Source organism: Canis lupus, chromosome 23 (genome assembly GCF_011100685.1).
Source record: "Canis lupus familiaris isolate Mischka breed German Shepherd chromosome 23, alternate assembly UU_Cfam_GSD_1.0, whole genome shotgun sequence".
NCBI classification, from domain to species: Eukaryota; Metazoa; Chordata; class Mammalia; order Carnivora; family Canidae; genus Canis; species Canis lupus.
In genome coordinates this window covers 38,404,859-38,419,761 of record NC_049244.1, presented here as the reverse complement: position 1 = coordinate 38,419,761, position 14,903 = coordinate 38,404,859, and the positions used below count along the sequence as shown (strand labels likewise).

The 14,903-nt window shown below is 35.7% G+C and overlaps 1 protein-coding gene across 3 annotated transcripts in view; it reads left to right on the top strand.

The window, feature by feature from the left end:
- TFDP2 (transcription factor Dp-2) overlaps positions 1 to 14,903 on the top strand; it is a 162,369-nt gene that overhangs the window by 34,286 nt on the left and 113,180 nt on the right. For all 3 annotated transcript variants that reach the window (XM_038571096.1, XM_038571098.1, XM_038571097.1), the window contains exon 2: positions 13,148 to 13,265. In XM_038571096.1, coding sequence (XP_038427024.1) covers positions 13,251 to 13,265 — 15 coding nt within the window. In that variant the 5' untranslated portion in view covers positions 13,148 to 13,250. The remainder of the gene's footprint in view (positions 1 to 13,147; positions 13,266 to 14,903) is intronic.

The following is a 14,903-nucleotide window of genomic DNA, read 5'->3' as shown; positions in this document are numbered from 1 at the left end:
TCCTGGCTGAGCTTGGAGCCTACCTCTGGGCTTGATTTCATGACCTCAAAATCATGACCTGAGCCAAAATCAAGAGTCAGACGTTTAACCAACCAACTAAGCTATCCAGATGCCCCATTTCTTCTTTTCTTTATGGAGTTCAATCAACTCTATTTTTTTTTTTTGTACATTTTGATTCTTTATTTTTGTGTTTGTGACTCAAGATTTTTTCATATCTGCAAATTCTTGTTTGAGGATATTTAATTCACTGTGAAGTGAATATTAGTTTTCCCCAACTCTATGACTCATTTCGGGAGAGAAAACTATCAACAGGAAACCTTTCATTTGTATTTTTCTGATTTTCGCAGTACTTTTGTATGCATATAGTTTACTTTTGTTGTTGTTGTGTTTCTTCATTCTGTGGACAAAGCTTCTAGTTTTAGAGTTTTTCTATCACTCTTCCCTCTTCTGTTCAGTTCCTTATTTGAATTTGTGGTTTTGGTGGTGAGAGAAAGGGGTAGAGGAAGGGTTGGTATGTCTTATTTCTATTTTGTTTCTGTAGGATGTATAATTTCTCCCTCTTGCTGCCTTTTTTTCCGTTAACTGCCTTGTCTGCATCTCTTCTATCTGTACACCTGATTTGCCACCCGAAGCACTGTTTCTCAGAGGCCACCACTGGTAGTTCAGCAGTTTCTAGATACTTTCACATCACTAGGGCTGTGAACTATTAAGTTTTAACCTGGTGTTCAGCAGTTTTACATTTACGGTTTTGCTCTTTCTCTGGGGGTGATTCAAATTTTTTTTTTAATTTTTATTTATTTATGATAGTCACACAGAGAGAGAGAGAGGCAGAGATACAGGCAGAGGGAGAAGCAGGCTCCATGCACCAGGAGCTTGACGTGGGATTCGATCCTGGGTCTCCAGGATCGCGCCCTGGGCCAAAGGCAGGCGCCAAACTGCTGCGCCACCCAGGGATCCCTCTGGGGGTGATTCTATCTATGCTTTCTCTGAGTTCCTTGTACCCCTGTGGTTTTTTTCATGAAATTTTTTTAGCCTCCCTCCTTTCACTCTGCATCCACAGGCATGCAGAAGATAGGCAGTGGGATTTCTTAGGGAATTTGTTTTCCTTGACTTATAGGTGATTGGAAGGTTGCTGCAATGTCTGTCTCCTAGTAATGATAACATTGAAGGCATGGGTCCTGTGTGGTTTTATTTATTCTCCTTGTTTATTTTATATCTTTTGCAGAAACTAAGAGGGAAATTTGTAATCGGACTATCCATTGTTGTATGAACTTGAAAGATCCAAAAATACCTACTTTTATATCATTTTATACCTGAAAAGTACAAGAGTCAACTGAAAAACTACTACAAATAGTAAAAAATTCAGTTCTGTAGTGAGGTATAAAATTAGCAAATAGAAATCTGTAACTTTTTACATACAAACAGCTTGGAAGCTATGAGAATTTCACGCATAACAGGAAAACAATCAGCTAAAACAGCAACAAAACCTGGGAATAGCTATAACAAGAATGCATAAAACCTAGCGTATTAGTTTCCTTGGGCTGCCATAACAAAGTACTACACGCTAGGTGGCTTAAAACAACAGAAATTTATTTTCTTACTGTTCTAAGCTAGAAGTACAAAATCAAAGTGTAGGCAGGACCACACTTTCTGTGAAGCCTTTAAGAGAGGATCTTTTGTCACCTCTTTCAGCTTTTGGTAGCTCCTTGTGTTTCTTGATTTGTGGCATAATAACTCCAATCTCTGCCTCCATCTCTACATAGCTAACTTCTCTGTGTCTTCTCCTGTTCTGAACAACATGAGTCATATTGGATTAGGGCTTATCCTAATACCAGTATGACCTCATCCTAACTTGATTCCATCAGCAAAGATCCTATTTCCAAATGAGGTCACAGTCCTAGGTACCAGGGGTTAGGGCTTGAACATATCTTTTTGGAGGACACAGTTCAACCCATTAACCCCTATATAAGAAAAAAAAATTAAATCTCTCTGAAGGGCATAAAGGAGATTTGAATAAATGGAAATATATACTATAGTCTTAGGTAAGAAAACTCAACATTTTAAAGATGTGAAACTTATAAATTAAATTAATTTAGGGAGGATTGACATGATCCAATAAAAACACAGTAGGTCTTTTTTCTTGGAATTAGACATGCATATTGTAAAGATCAAATCAAGAAGTAGACAAGTAATGATAGTGAAATAAACTAAAAAAGAACAAAGTAAAATTGCAGGTAAGTGCCATTTAAAAGATGTATGTGTGTGTTTTAAGATTTTATTTATTTATTTGAGAGAGAGAGAAAGCACAAGAGAGAGAGCAGAGGGAGAGGGAGAAGCAGGCTCCCCACTGAGCAGGTAGCCCAACATGGAGCTCAATCCCAGGACCCCAGGATCTTGATCTAAGCTGAAGGCAGATGCTTAACAACTGAGCCACCTAGGTTCCTCTAAAAAATGCTTTAATAAACATACTAATAAATATTTTGTACTGGTGAGGCTATGGAGAAACAAGTACTTTTATATACTGACAGTTGGAATGCAAATTTTCACACCTATGGAGGATAGTTTAGCAACATTTCTATACATGTATATATCATTAGATCAAAGAATTCCATATGCAAAACTGTGTATATATAAGGCTAGTCCTTGAATTGTTGTTAATAACAGAAATGATCAGATACCCAAATTCCCACAGGAAGGAACTGGTTGAGTGTTACAAGCAGTTGTAAAAGGGAATGAGGATATTTTCTTTGTACTGATTTGGCAAGATCTCATTCAATGCTATATTGTTAAGTCTAAAAAAGTAAGATAACTAAATATTCAGCTTTTTTAAAAAAAGGGATTACTAGACTGGTTTCAAATTGCCTATATATGCTTAAAGAAGCCTGGAGCAGAAACATACGAAACTTTATTGTGACTTGTCTATGCAGAGGTATAAACGGAATAGGTGGAAAATAGATGGAAGAACAACATTGGGAGGATGACCTTTTAATGTGCACCTTTTTGTACTTTCTGGCTGTCCTTTTCCTTTTTAAACCATTGTTAATATTGGTTTATTAAATATTTAGTAAATACCAAATAAATCAAATTAGAAATAAAAATTAAGCAATAATTATCTTTAAGTGGGGGCTCATGAAAGTCAGATAAATGTCCTTACACCCTGCCATTCTTCCAGAGGTTGCTTTTAGATCATTTTAAACTGTATGATAATTTTTATTCTTCAACATTTATAAATAACACGGACTTTCTTTAATCTTTTAAAAATCTTAAATTTAATTGGGGCTCACTTAGTTAAGCGTCTGCCTTCAGCTCTGGTCATGATCCCAGGGTCCTGTCTGTCAGCTCCCTGCTCAGTAGGAAGTCTGCTCCTCCTTCTCCCTCTGCCTGCTGCTTCCCTTGCTTGTGCTCACTCTTCTCTGTGCCAAAGGAATAAATAAAAATCTTTAAAATGAAAAATAAAATGAAATCTTAAATTTAAGATGAAGACTGCTTGGTACTCATCTTGTGATATCAGAAAACATGTATATTAACATCTCATTTATGTAAACTTTATTGTAAATTTTGGTTCCCTGTGACCTTGGGCAAGTTACTTAAGCTTTCTGACTCACTTTTCCCTCCTGTAAAATGGAGATAATAACTATTCTGTAGGATTATTTTGAGGAGTTACATAACAAATAGCTCTTAAAATGATGCTGATTATAAAATTATTTCATTTTCATTTGAATATAGATTAGGTGCTTATAGAAGTACAGTGATATTCTAAATGAGAATTAGAAATTGTGCTGTTTTCTTCCCAGATCACTCCTTTTTGATTGCTTCCAATTTTGTCTTCTTGGGGTCTTGGGTAAATTGGACATTTGATGCTTGCATAGTTCTTTATACAGTACTTTGTCTAAATTTATATTACTACCCAAATGATATTTTAAAAACTCATCTTGCCTGTTATGATGGGTCAAGTTGGGATAAGATTTAACATTTGTGTTACTAATGTAAAGCTGCATTGATCTGGAAGTGCAATTTTGCTGAAGAGCATATGTGCAACAAGTGATTTAATCCATGTGAATTAATGGCTTAAAATTTGGCTTGTGCTGCTTGGTAAAAGAACCTTTCTGTTAGGTCTTGGCAGGATTTGAAATGTGATTTTGTTTTATATTTGGGTGATATCTTCTAATATTATTTCTTTGCTCAGGGCAGAAATAAGTTTTTTTGTAGATTTTTGTTTCCAACGAGTATAGTAATAAATGCTATGACCTGTGAAATGTTTGAAACAGAAATATTACTTAGATTTTATTATGGAAGCATATGTAAGGAACATACCATAAACCCAATTTTGTCACAATAGGGGAGGTATTCTACTTCAGTGAATTTACTTCATAAAATGTAATTATATGTCTAATCTTCCTTTAGTATTAGCTGTCAGTTGTGAATTGCCTTGCTAATGTACTCATCTATAACGCTGCCTAACCCATTTGTTCCTTATTACCACATCTTTCTACTCCATATAATTAGCTTGAAGCCTGAAATCAGGATAAGCAAATTTACTAAGAATTTGATGTTAATTAAAATTGATAACATGAGAGAAGTCCAGAAAACTTGAGTTACTGACTAGTGCATAGTTTTTGTGAGAGCTAATTCGAGAGCTGGGGCCACCTTTTTTCTTTTCTTTTTTCTCATTTCTGGGCTTTGACTTTGTTTCAGTGGGTTAAGGTTGTTTGTTAGAGGGCAGCCCCGGTGGCACAGCGGTTTAGCGCTGTCTGCAGCCCGGGGTGTGATCCTGGAGACTCGGGATCGAGTCCCGCGTCGGGCTCCCTGCATGGAGCCTGCTGCTCCCTCTGCCTGTGTCTCTGCCTCTCTCTCTCTCTGTGTCTCTGTGAATAAATAAATTAAAAAAATATTTTTAAAAAAGGTTGTTTGGGGATCCCTGGGTGGTGCAGCGGTTTGGCGCCTGCCTTTGGCCCAGGGTGCGATCCTGGACACCCGGGATCGAATCCCACATCGGGCTCCCGGTGCATGGAGCCTGCTTCTCCCTCTGCCTATGTCTCTGCCTCTCTCTCTCTCTCTCTCTGTGACTATCATAAATAAATAAAAAATAAAAAAAAATAAAAAAATAAAAATAAAAAAGGTTGTTTGTTAGATAAATGGATTGTGGATGATGAATATAAACTTACCTGATGTATCCAAGAAATGAGTGAGCATTTCAGTTACTAAGAACTCTAGAATATAGCTGATATTGCTGTTTTTAAATAACTAGGTTGCAAATAATTTTTACTGAATCCAAAGTGAAGATAATTTAGTATTTCTGTAGGTCAGATGTTTGGCTCCCTATTTAAAATCTTTGAGGCTTCCCACTAATCTGATTTTTTAAAAAATCCGATGATGTGACATTTCACTGTGCACTTCTGGTCTCTCTGGTTTTCAACTCATCTCCTAGCAGCCCTCCCTTTTGCCCTATGTTTTCAGGTCTCTAGATATTCTTTCAGTTTCTGGAACTTCCCATCCACTCTTCCTATATACATTCCCCTGCTGGTTGCTCCTTCTCGCTATGATGTACCCTCTCTCTTTGCCAGTGGTTTACGAAGTTTGTCTGTTGAGCTTGGTTCAAACTTCACTTCATGAAAGAAATCTTCTCTAAAACTATTGGAGTCCCCGGTCCTTTATTTTGCTTGTTTTCTTTGCATCATTTTTGTCTACTGTAGTAGCAGTAATTGTCATGAAGTAGTTAATTAGGAAATTCATGTTTATTTATTATTTTTTTTTACCTGTTTCTCTGCCTCTCTGTCTCTCTCTGTGTCTCATAATAAATGAATAAAATCTTTAAAAACAAAAGACAAATACCACTTGAATTCCAACCATGTGCCAGACACTGAGTATTTAATAGTAAACAGAGTCACTGCCCTCTTTAGTTGGCAGAGACCACATTCTGACAGTCACACAAATAGATAATGACAACCTGGTGTGAAAGTAGGAGAGCATAAGTAGAGAGAGATCCCTGATTTAGTCTGGGTAGGAAGGGAGGGACGGCTTTCCCTGAGGAAGTGACATTGAGATCTGCAGGAAGAGGAATTAACCTTTGGTGAATATTCCAGGCTGAGGGAACAGCATGTGCAGAGGCCCTAAGGCCAGAGGAGCATGTTTTTGAGGAACTGACGGTAGACCAGGGTAACTAGATTAGAGAAGGATATGGGGAACTGATTCAACACAGAGATGGAGAGGTAGTTGGAGACTAAATTAGACATTAAGAGTTGAGTCATTAGAATGTAGTTACTCTTACTAGTTTGGAAACTTAGGAGATCAAAATATCCATCTCAGGGGACTAGTAAAGTAAATTATACTATGATGTAAAGGAATACTATGTAATTGTAAAATAAAGAAAAGGGACACCTGGGTGGCTCAGTGGTTAAGCGTCTGACTTGGGCTCAAGTCATGATCCCAGGGTCCTGGGATCCAGTCCTGCATTGGGCTCCCCACAGGGAGCCTGTTTCTCCCTCTGCCTATATCTCTGCCTCTCTCCCTGTCTCTCATGAATAAATAAATAAAATCTTTTTTAAAAAGTGAAGTTTATTGTGTTCTCAAAAATAAAGAAATTTCTATTTAATATTATACTTTAAAAAAGAAAGAACTAAAAAGGGTTAAAATCTATGTATGTGACATGTGCCATATGAAAATTTTAAGGATTTTTTTTGGTATAGTAAATTATCCTCTTCTATCGATTTATTATAACAGTAATTACATATTTTTTATATTTTGAGAATCTGTTGTATCTCAAGTCAGATATTTTATGTAAATAGGCATAGTGATTAAGAACATGTCTGCTGGTCTAAGATCCCTGGTTGATACTCTGGCATTGCCATTTACACAGTTGGTTAACCAGGCAAATTACTTCAACTTTTTATTTTTTTATTTTTTATTTTATTTTATTTTTTTTAATTTTTTTTTATTTATTTATGATAGTCATACAGAGAGAGAGAGAGAGAGAGAGAGAGAGAGAGAGGCAGAGACACAGGCAGAGGGAGAAGCAGGCTCCATGCACCGGGAGCCGACGTGGGATTCGATCCCGGGTCTCCAGGATCGCGCCCTGGGCCAAAGGCAGGCGCCAAACCGCTGCGCCACCCAGGGATCCCTACTTCAACTTTTTAAAGCTCAGTTTTGTCAACTGTAAAATGTGGCCAGTAATAATATTTACCTGATAGAGTTGTGGTGTCAATGATAGGAGATCATACACGTGAAGCACTTAGGAGAGTGCCTAGGTCTGCTCATCACCTAAGAAAGAGTTACTATCACTTTCTATGAAAAATGTCTTCTCCCTAATACCACTTATCTGAAATTAGAGTGCAGAAAGAGAACACTGAAGGAAGTTATGCCAAAAACTTAACTGTAGTTGCCCTTGAGGGGCGGGACTGTGGCTGATATTTTTTCTTATTTTATTGTTTTGTATATTTTCCAGACATTGAAACATAGGTGTGTTTTTAAAATTAGTAATGTCTTCATTTAAATATGCGGCCTTTGCTGAAATGTAATTTTTCATAGCCTCTTTTTCAGCAGTGTTAGAAAGTCTATATACCCTGACTCAGGTGATGTTAATTCTACAGACTTATCCATAATTATTTCTTCTCTGTATTTTGATTATCGTATCATTTGTATCATTTTATTTTTTTTTCATTTGTATCATTTTAAAAGGCTTTGTGCCTAGAGCTGCTAAATTGTGATTGCAAAGGAAAAGGGCTTACATTTTGAGACCATCTGTGGGAGTTGCATTGTCTGAAACTGACAAGAGATCATGGCAGATGGTGAGGTCACAATGATTGACTTTTTGAGCTTGACATAATGTGTTCATGAAGCTGGAAGAAAAAAATCTGACTTAGTTTTTAACCAACTGAAGAGCTTGGTGACAGGAAAAAGTACGATTGTTGAGCCTGGATAAAACCTAATGCATCAGTGCACATGACTGGTTTGAGAATCACCAGTGCCACCAAAAATGGCAGTTTTTTGAGACATTCAGTGCCATGTTTATTTACTTTCTAGATACTTGGTTTTATGTCATATGTTGCAAATAATTTTTAGGTTAAAAACAATGTTAAGAAAAAGCAAAAGTCTAGAAGTACTTAGAGATGTGTGTTTTTAAAGGAAAGGTTATAAACTCTCACTCAAACCATACTTCATTTTTAATTGATTGAGACGATCTGTCATAGTCCCATATCTTTTCTTTTTTTTAAGATTTTATTCATTTATTCATGAGATACACAGGGAGAGAGAGAGAGAGAGAGAGAGAGAGAGAGGCAGAGACACAGGCAGAGGGAGAAGCAGGCTTCATGCAGGGAGCCCGATGTGGGCCTCGATCTCAGGTCTCCAGGATCATGCCCTGGGCGGAAGGCGGCGCTAAACTGCTGAGGCACCTGGGCTGCCCTCCCATTTCTTTTAATGTAACTTTACATAATTTAAATTACCTTTGAAGGTTTATGCTTGCTGTTTCTCTCATCTACTAAGATGTCTTCAGTGCCCAGATTAGTGCCTTGCACATAGTGAGTGTTCAGTGCTTACTGGATGAATAAATTAAAGAATAAAGTTATAGCCTACTTTCTTAATTTTACAAAAGTTTTTTCCTAACCATAATTAGACACTTTATTTCCTTTTATTTATTTATTTATTATTATTTTTTTTAATTTTATTTATTTATGATAGTCACAGAGAGAGAGAGAGGCAGAGACACAGGCAGAGGGAGAAGCAGGCTCCATGCACCGGGAGCCCAATGTGGGATTCGATCCTGGGTCTCCAGGATCGTGCCCTAGGCCAAAGGCAGGCGCCAAACCGCTGCGCCACCCAGGGATCCCTTTATTTCCTTTTAAAACTAGATTTGTGATCTGGTATTTTTTACTTCAACTACATATGAGTGAGTTATGTGTTATTTTAGAAAAAGAAACCTTAATTTGTCATAAAAAAAAAAAAAACCAGCAAATTGCTTTTTTCCCTAACATTGAGGGCTTACACTGTGCTAGGTAGTGTCCTAATAAATTTTTATGTCGTGACTCATTTAATTAATTAGATGTACTATTTGTTACTGTTTTGTAGATTAAGAAATTGAGGCATAAAGATGTTAAAGTAAATTTACTCAAGAAATCCATGCACTTTGGCTCTGTTTCAAACATTTATCATTTAGGTAACATTTAGAGGTTCTCATTTGTACTTGGCTCTGGTGAGAGGATACAAAGGGAGTGCTGAACAAAATTAAGTTTTGTTTTGTCAGACTCATTAATGTGGCTAAGCAGTATTTTATTGGTTACCACTTGCTATTGTGTGCTGAAATAGTTAACACTGTTAATTTTTTTTTTTAATTTGGGTAACTATCACAGTGTCACTCAATAGCCCAGCCATTAAGAAATAGAATACCATATTGAATACTGAATACTGTAATGAAGCAGATGTATGGAGACAAGCAACTTTAACAATGACTTTGAAAAAAAAAAAAAAAAAAAAAAAACAATGACTTTGGAATGAAGAGGGGAAAAAGGACATTTACAAGCTGAATTTGGTAGCCCAGCCCAATGATATCTGCTTTTATTTCATTAACCAGAATTATATCAATGGTCAGCACATCTGAAAGGAGACTGAGAATGTAGTACTTTTTCTTAGTGGGCACATTGCCGCCTTCCACTTCTTCTGAGAAGAGGAAAAGATACTAGGTAGGCAACAGTTATCTGCCTTAAATAGATACAGCAGGTTTCTAAAATATAACAGAGACTTTGATGGAAAACACTTTTGTTTTTTATTGTTATAACTCCATCTCAGTAGGTCAGAAGGTAACCTTAGAAATATTTAAAATTGAAGTTTTTGTGGTTAGGAGTGTTCAGTGTTTATGTGTAAACTGTAGGACATTTGACACATTGACTTGGAAGAGCTGATGATTTTCATTAAGAGAGATTGTATCTAATTTATTGCTAACATCACCTTGAAAGACTCACTATACCTTTATTTCAGATGAGGACCCTGAAGCTCAAAGCGGTTGGTTAAGTCAGTTGCTCAAGGTTATACAGCTAATAAATGTCAGAGCTGAGATAGAGCCTAAATGTAAAAATCCATGTCCTTTTCAACTCTGCTAACACTGTTGCTTTATTTATTAGATGCCTGCTTCAAGCAGGACACTTAGAACCAATGGTTATTTTAATTGTTTCTATTTAAATAATTAATTCTTGCTCCTTGCTTGTATCTTCGATTTCTCACTGATCTAATCTTTTAAGTTGATTGCTTAATCAACTTTAATCTTTTAAGTTGATTGTTTCATGAATGAAGAGAAATATAAATTTACTTCTAAGTACTACTTCAGCTGCACTTTGCAAGTTTTATTATTTTCTTCCTTATTTTTATAAGTTTATTTGTTTATTCATTTTTGAGTAATCTCTACACCGAATGTTGGGCTCAAAATCACAAGCCTGAGATCAAGCATTGCATTGTCTTCCAGCTAAGCCAGCCAGTTTTAATATTTTCACTGTCATTCAGTTATAAATATTTTACATTTATCTCTTTAATTCATGGATTGTTTAATAATATAGTTTTATTTTTAAATATATGATTTTTAACTGATTATTTAAAATGGTTGATCCCTAATTTGTGTTGTGGTCAGAGACCGTAATCTGTATAATATTGCCTCTTTGAAATTTGTTACTACTTTGTTGGTGATTATGTGTGGATAAATTTTGTAAATATGTGCTTAAAGAGCTGTTTTCTACCTATTAGGTAAGAGTTCTGTGCTTAGATCAAGCTTGGCTAAAATATTAATCTTCAAAAGGAGATACTCATATCTTGAATTATTAGTTTTAAAATGTTAGGTATTAGTGAATCGGATGTCAGGAACTTGCGCTTTCTTATTTATCTGATATTTTTAATACTGAAGAGAATAACAAATAGTTGATGAATGCAAAACAGTTCTAGCAAAGGAACTTGATTTTCATATTAGATCATTTTAGACATTGTGAACAAATCTACAGTTACCATGAGACAGTGAAAATCATAGTGGTAGTCCAGGTCTTATTTGTTTTTTTTTAATTTGTGTTTTCTTTATCATTGAAATATTGCAAAATCAGGGGATCCCTGGGTGGCTCAGCGGTTTAGCGCCTGCCTTTGGCCCTGGAGTCCCGGGATCGAGTCCCACGTCGGGCTCCCTGCATGGAGCCTGCTTCTCCCTCTGCCTGTGTCTCTGCCTCTCTCTCTCTCTCTCTCTCCCTATGTCTATCATAAATAAATAAATCTAAAAAAAAAAAAATTTAAAAAATAAAAAAAAGAAATATTGTAAATTCAGGTGTTTTTTTTTTTAAGATTTTATTTATTTTTGAGAGAGTGTGCACGCACCCACAGGAATAAAGGGAGGGGCAGGGGGAGAGGGACAAACAGACTCCCTGCTGAGGGGGGCACCCAACTCAGAGCTCTATTGCAGGACCCTGGGATCATGACCTGAGCCAAAGTCAGATGCTTAACTAACTGAGCCACCCAGGCACCTGAAAAATTAGAAGTTCAGTGTTTTATTGAAAAGTAAAGATATATATTTTTCAACCACAAAGTTTTACTTGCAGAATCAGATTGTAGTATATGAGGCAAACGGTGCCTCCACTTCTTCAAGCCCTATTGTTTATGATCTTTTCAAAATTAAGTTTTATTTTTTCCCTCCCTTTGAAAGTCTTATTAAAGTTTTAATTTTGAAATAATTGTGAGATAAAATTTGCAAAAATAGGGCAAAGAACTCCTGAATACACTTTACCCAGATTATCCAGTTGCCAGCATTTTGCCACACTTGCATCATCACTCCTATTCTCTCTCTGTATACAGATTATATATATATTTTCATCGTTTGAAAGTAACTTGCTGCTATCATATCTCTGTACTTCTAATATTTTGGTGTATTTTTTCTAAATACAAGAACATTCACTTAAAAACCCCCACAGCCTTCTGATCAAAGCAGGAAATGGACACTAAAGCAATACTCTTAACCAGTGTGTGGAATGTATTTCAGTTTTTCCAGTTGCCAGAGTAATGGTCTTCACAGCAATTATTTTTTTCTGGTCCAGAGTCTAGTCAAGGGTCATGTGTTGAATATAATTTTTATGTGACTTTCGTCTTTTTAAATCTGGAATGTTTGTCAGGTTCCTTTTTTCTTTCATGACACAAAAATGTTTTAAAAGTTCAGTCCATTATTTTATACAGTGCCCCTCAATTCAAATTTCTCTGATATTTTCTCATGATTAGATTTACATTATGCTTTGGGCAGAAATATCTCAGAAGTGGTGTTGTATCCATCTCAGTGCATTTGTAGAGATGCATGATGCTGGTTTGTGTCATTGCTGGTGGTCATTTGGTAGCCTTGATCACTTTGGCTAAGTGTTGTGTGCCAGGTTTCTTCACTGTAAAATTTGAATTAATAGGTATTTTGTGGGATGATATTTCAAGACTATGTAAATATCCTTTTTCTTACCACTTTCACCCACTAAAGCTTTACTATCTCTTGATAATCCTTGTCTATCAGTTACTACTGTGATGTTTATAAATTGGTAGCTTTCTAATTGCATTATTTGTTTATATTTACTATTTGGTATCATATTGCAAAGAAGAGCTTTCCCTTCTTCCTCATTATTTGCTTCTATCAGTATGAAGTCCTGGATTGTTCTTTTATTCAAAGAGTTTGTATCAGTGTGTATCAGTGATACACTGAACAGTGTATCAGTGTGCTCAGTTTTTCCCAATTGTCCAGTTGTTGGCCCTTTCAGCGGACTCCTGTATACTTTTGTTATGTCTCCATCATTTTTTGAGCTCTTCCTTACTGTAGGTACAATAAAATGTTCTAGTCTTATCTTGAACCTCTCTTGCCTCAACCCTGGTACTGGCTATTTCTTTCAGTGTGTTATCTAAAGCAACATAGTATGATATTTCAGAGCCTGAGTTTTATCACTTGTTAGCTCAGTTGATTTGGTCAAATTATTTAATCTCTGTAAGCCCCAGTTTTTATTTAGAAAATTCAGATTAAAATGGTACATATCTGATAGTGTTGTTGTGAGGATTAATTTAAATAATCCTCTTGAACAATGCATATCACAGGGTAAATATGACATAAACATTGCCTATTATTGTTATTACATTACTATTCCCTCTTTTTTCCCCCCTTTAACAGGATGTTCTTTTAAAGAATTGTTGAAGACGAAGTTTTTTTTATTTTTGTTTTTTTGTTTGTTTTTTAATGGCTTTACAGAATTTTAAATTGAATACAATTTGACATGACGGCAAAAAATGTAAGTATTTGTAAATTTTTAAATGTAAGTATTTTTAAAGTGAGTTGTACTTTTTCCTATGCATATTTTCTTCACTATTCTAATTAATCAAGTTCAATGTACTGGCATTAATTTATGATTGTTTTTGTTTATACAAAGAATGAGATACTAAACTTAAATGGTATTGAACATAGCCCTCGAATGGACACTGTAGCAGTCTTGTAAATTGCTGCCAACTTGCACCTTCTCAATAGCTACAAAATTACTATCTCTAGAAAGTTTCCCACCCCTCTCCTTTTTGGTACTGTAATAAATTTGTTTTGGTATTGCTGGAGATTTACTAGCCTTATTGAGAAAATCACTGTTTTCTTTGGCCCAGTTTTTTTCTTGTGGATTTACTCAAGGAAATATGTGTACTGAGATATTGTTCCAAAGAAGCTTGCTGTCTTCCATGAGATGGTTCCTGAGGAGACATTAGATTTTCAGTGTTTTGGAGAAGTTACTCAGTTTGTTTCCTCTGTTTCAGGCTGTTATTTCTGACTCTGCTTCCTTTCAAATTACATTCTTATTGTCAGACTGTAGCAGTAGATTTGTTTCCAGTTATGTGAAGGATTATGCCAGTAAATAAATACTAAAACATATAGGGAAATGTCTTATCATGGCTTTACTGTTCCCAGATTATGCTGTTGGAGTCTTTGGTTACATGTAACAGAAATCAGCTTAGGCTCCCTTAAAAAGGGAATTTATTATAAAGATCCAGGAATGTTTCATAGAGTTTAAGAGTAGGAATTTAGTGGGCCCTCAGAAAGATCTGGGTGCAAGAACTTGAAATGTACCAGGAATTGAAGCAGTATTTATATCCTGTTTATTATCTCTGCTTATCTGTGTGCAGCTGCTTAATATTCTGTCTCTCTCTGTAAATCATGCTCCTTAGATTTCCAGGCAGCATCTCAATGTATGTGTTACAGAACCAGCCTGTTCAGAGAAAGAGAGGTGCAAAGAAAAGGAGGAAGGCAGCTTGACAGATCCATGTCAGCTCCAATTTCAGACTTCTTGGGTCGACCTCTGGCACTGTTTAAGTGTAGTATCTACTAGTGGTTTATTTAATTGTGACTGGGAGAAGCAAGCATTATATTGTGTGAAAAGTCTCCTTATCGGCCAGACATAGTTCCAAATACTGTCCATTATGCATCTAAAGAATAGCATAAAAAAAACCCTTCTTGATTTATCTATTTTTCTATTATTAACCTTGCTTATGACATGCTATAAGCAGATACAGATTTTGCTTCATTATCATTAACTATTTTTGTTAGAATAAATTATCAGGAATACTCTGCTTTAATTTACAGCTGTTATATATATTTGTTAAAGCGCTATTTGGGGAAAAGAAGAAGTAGAGTTTTAGTCTGTGTATTGGGAATTTTCTTGCAGGATATTATCTTTTTTTTTTTTTTTTTGCAGGATATTATCTTAACTTTTTTCTCCTTAGGAAAAAAAGGAGGTAAAAGTTATCTTGAACCACAAGATGGTTAACATTCAAATAGCAAGCTATTTTGGCTCAAAATGTACCTTGAGTCAAATATCATCTTCCTAGTCATATGTACAGTTTGCTATATTAAAAGTTGTTTCCCTAAAGTAACATAAGGCATTTGAACCAAT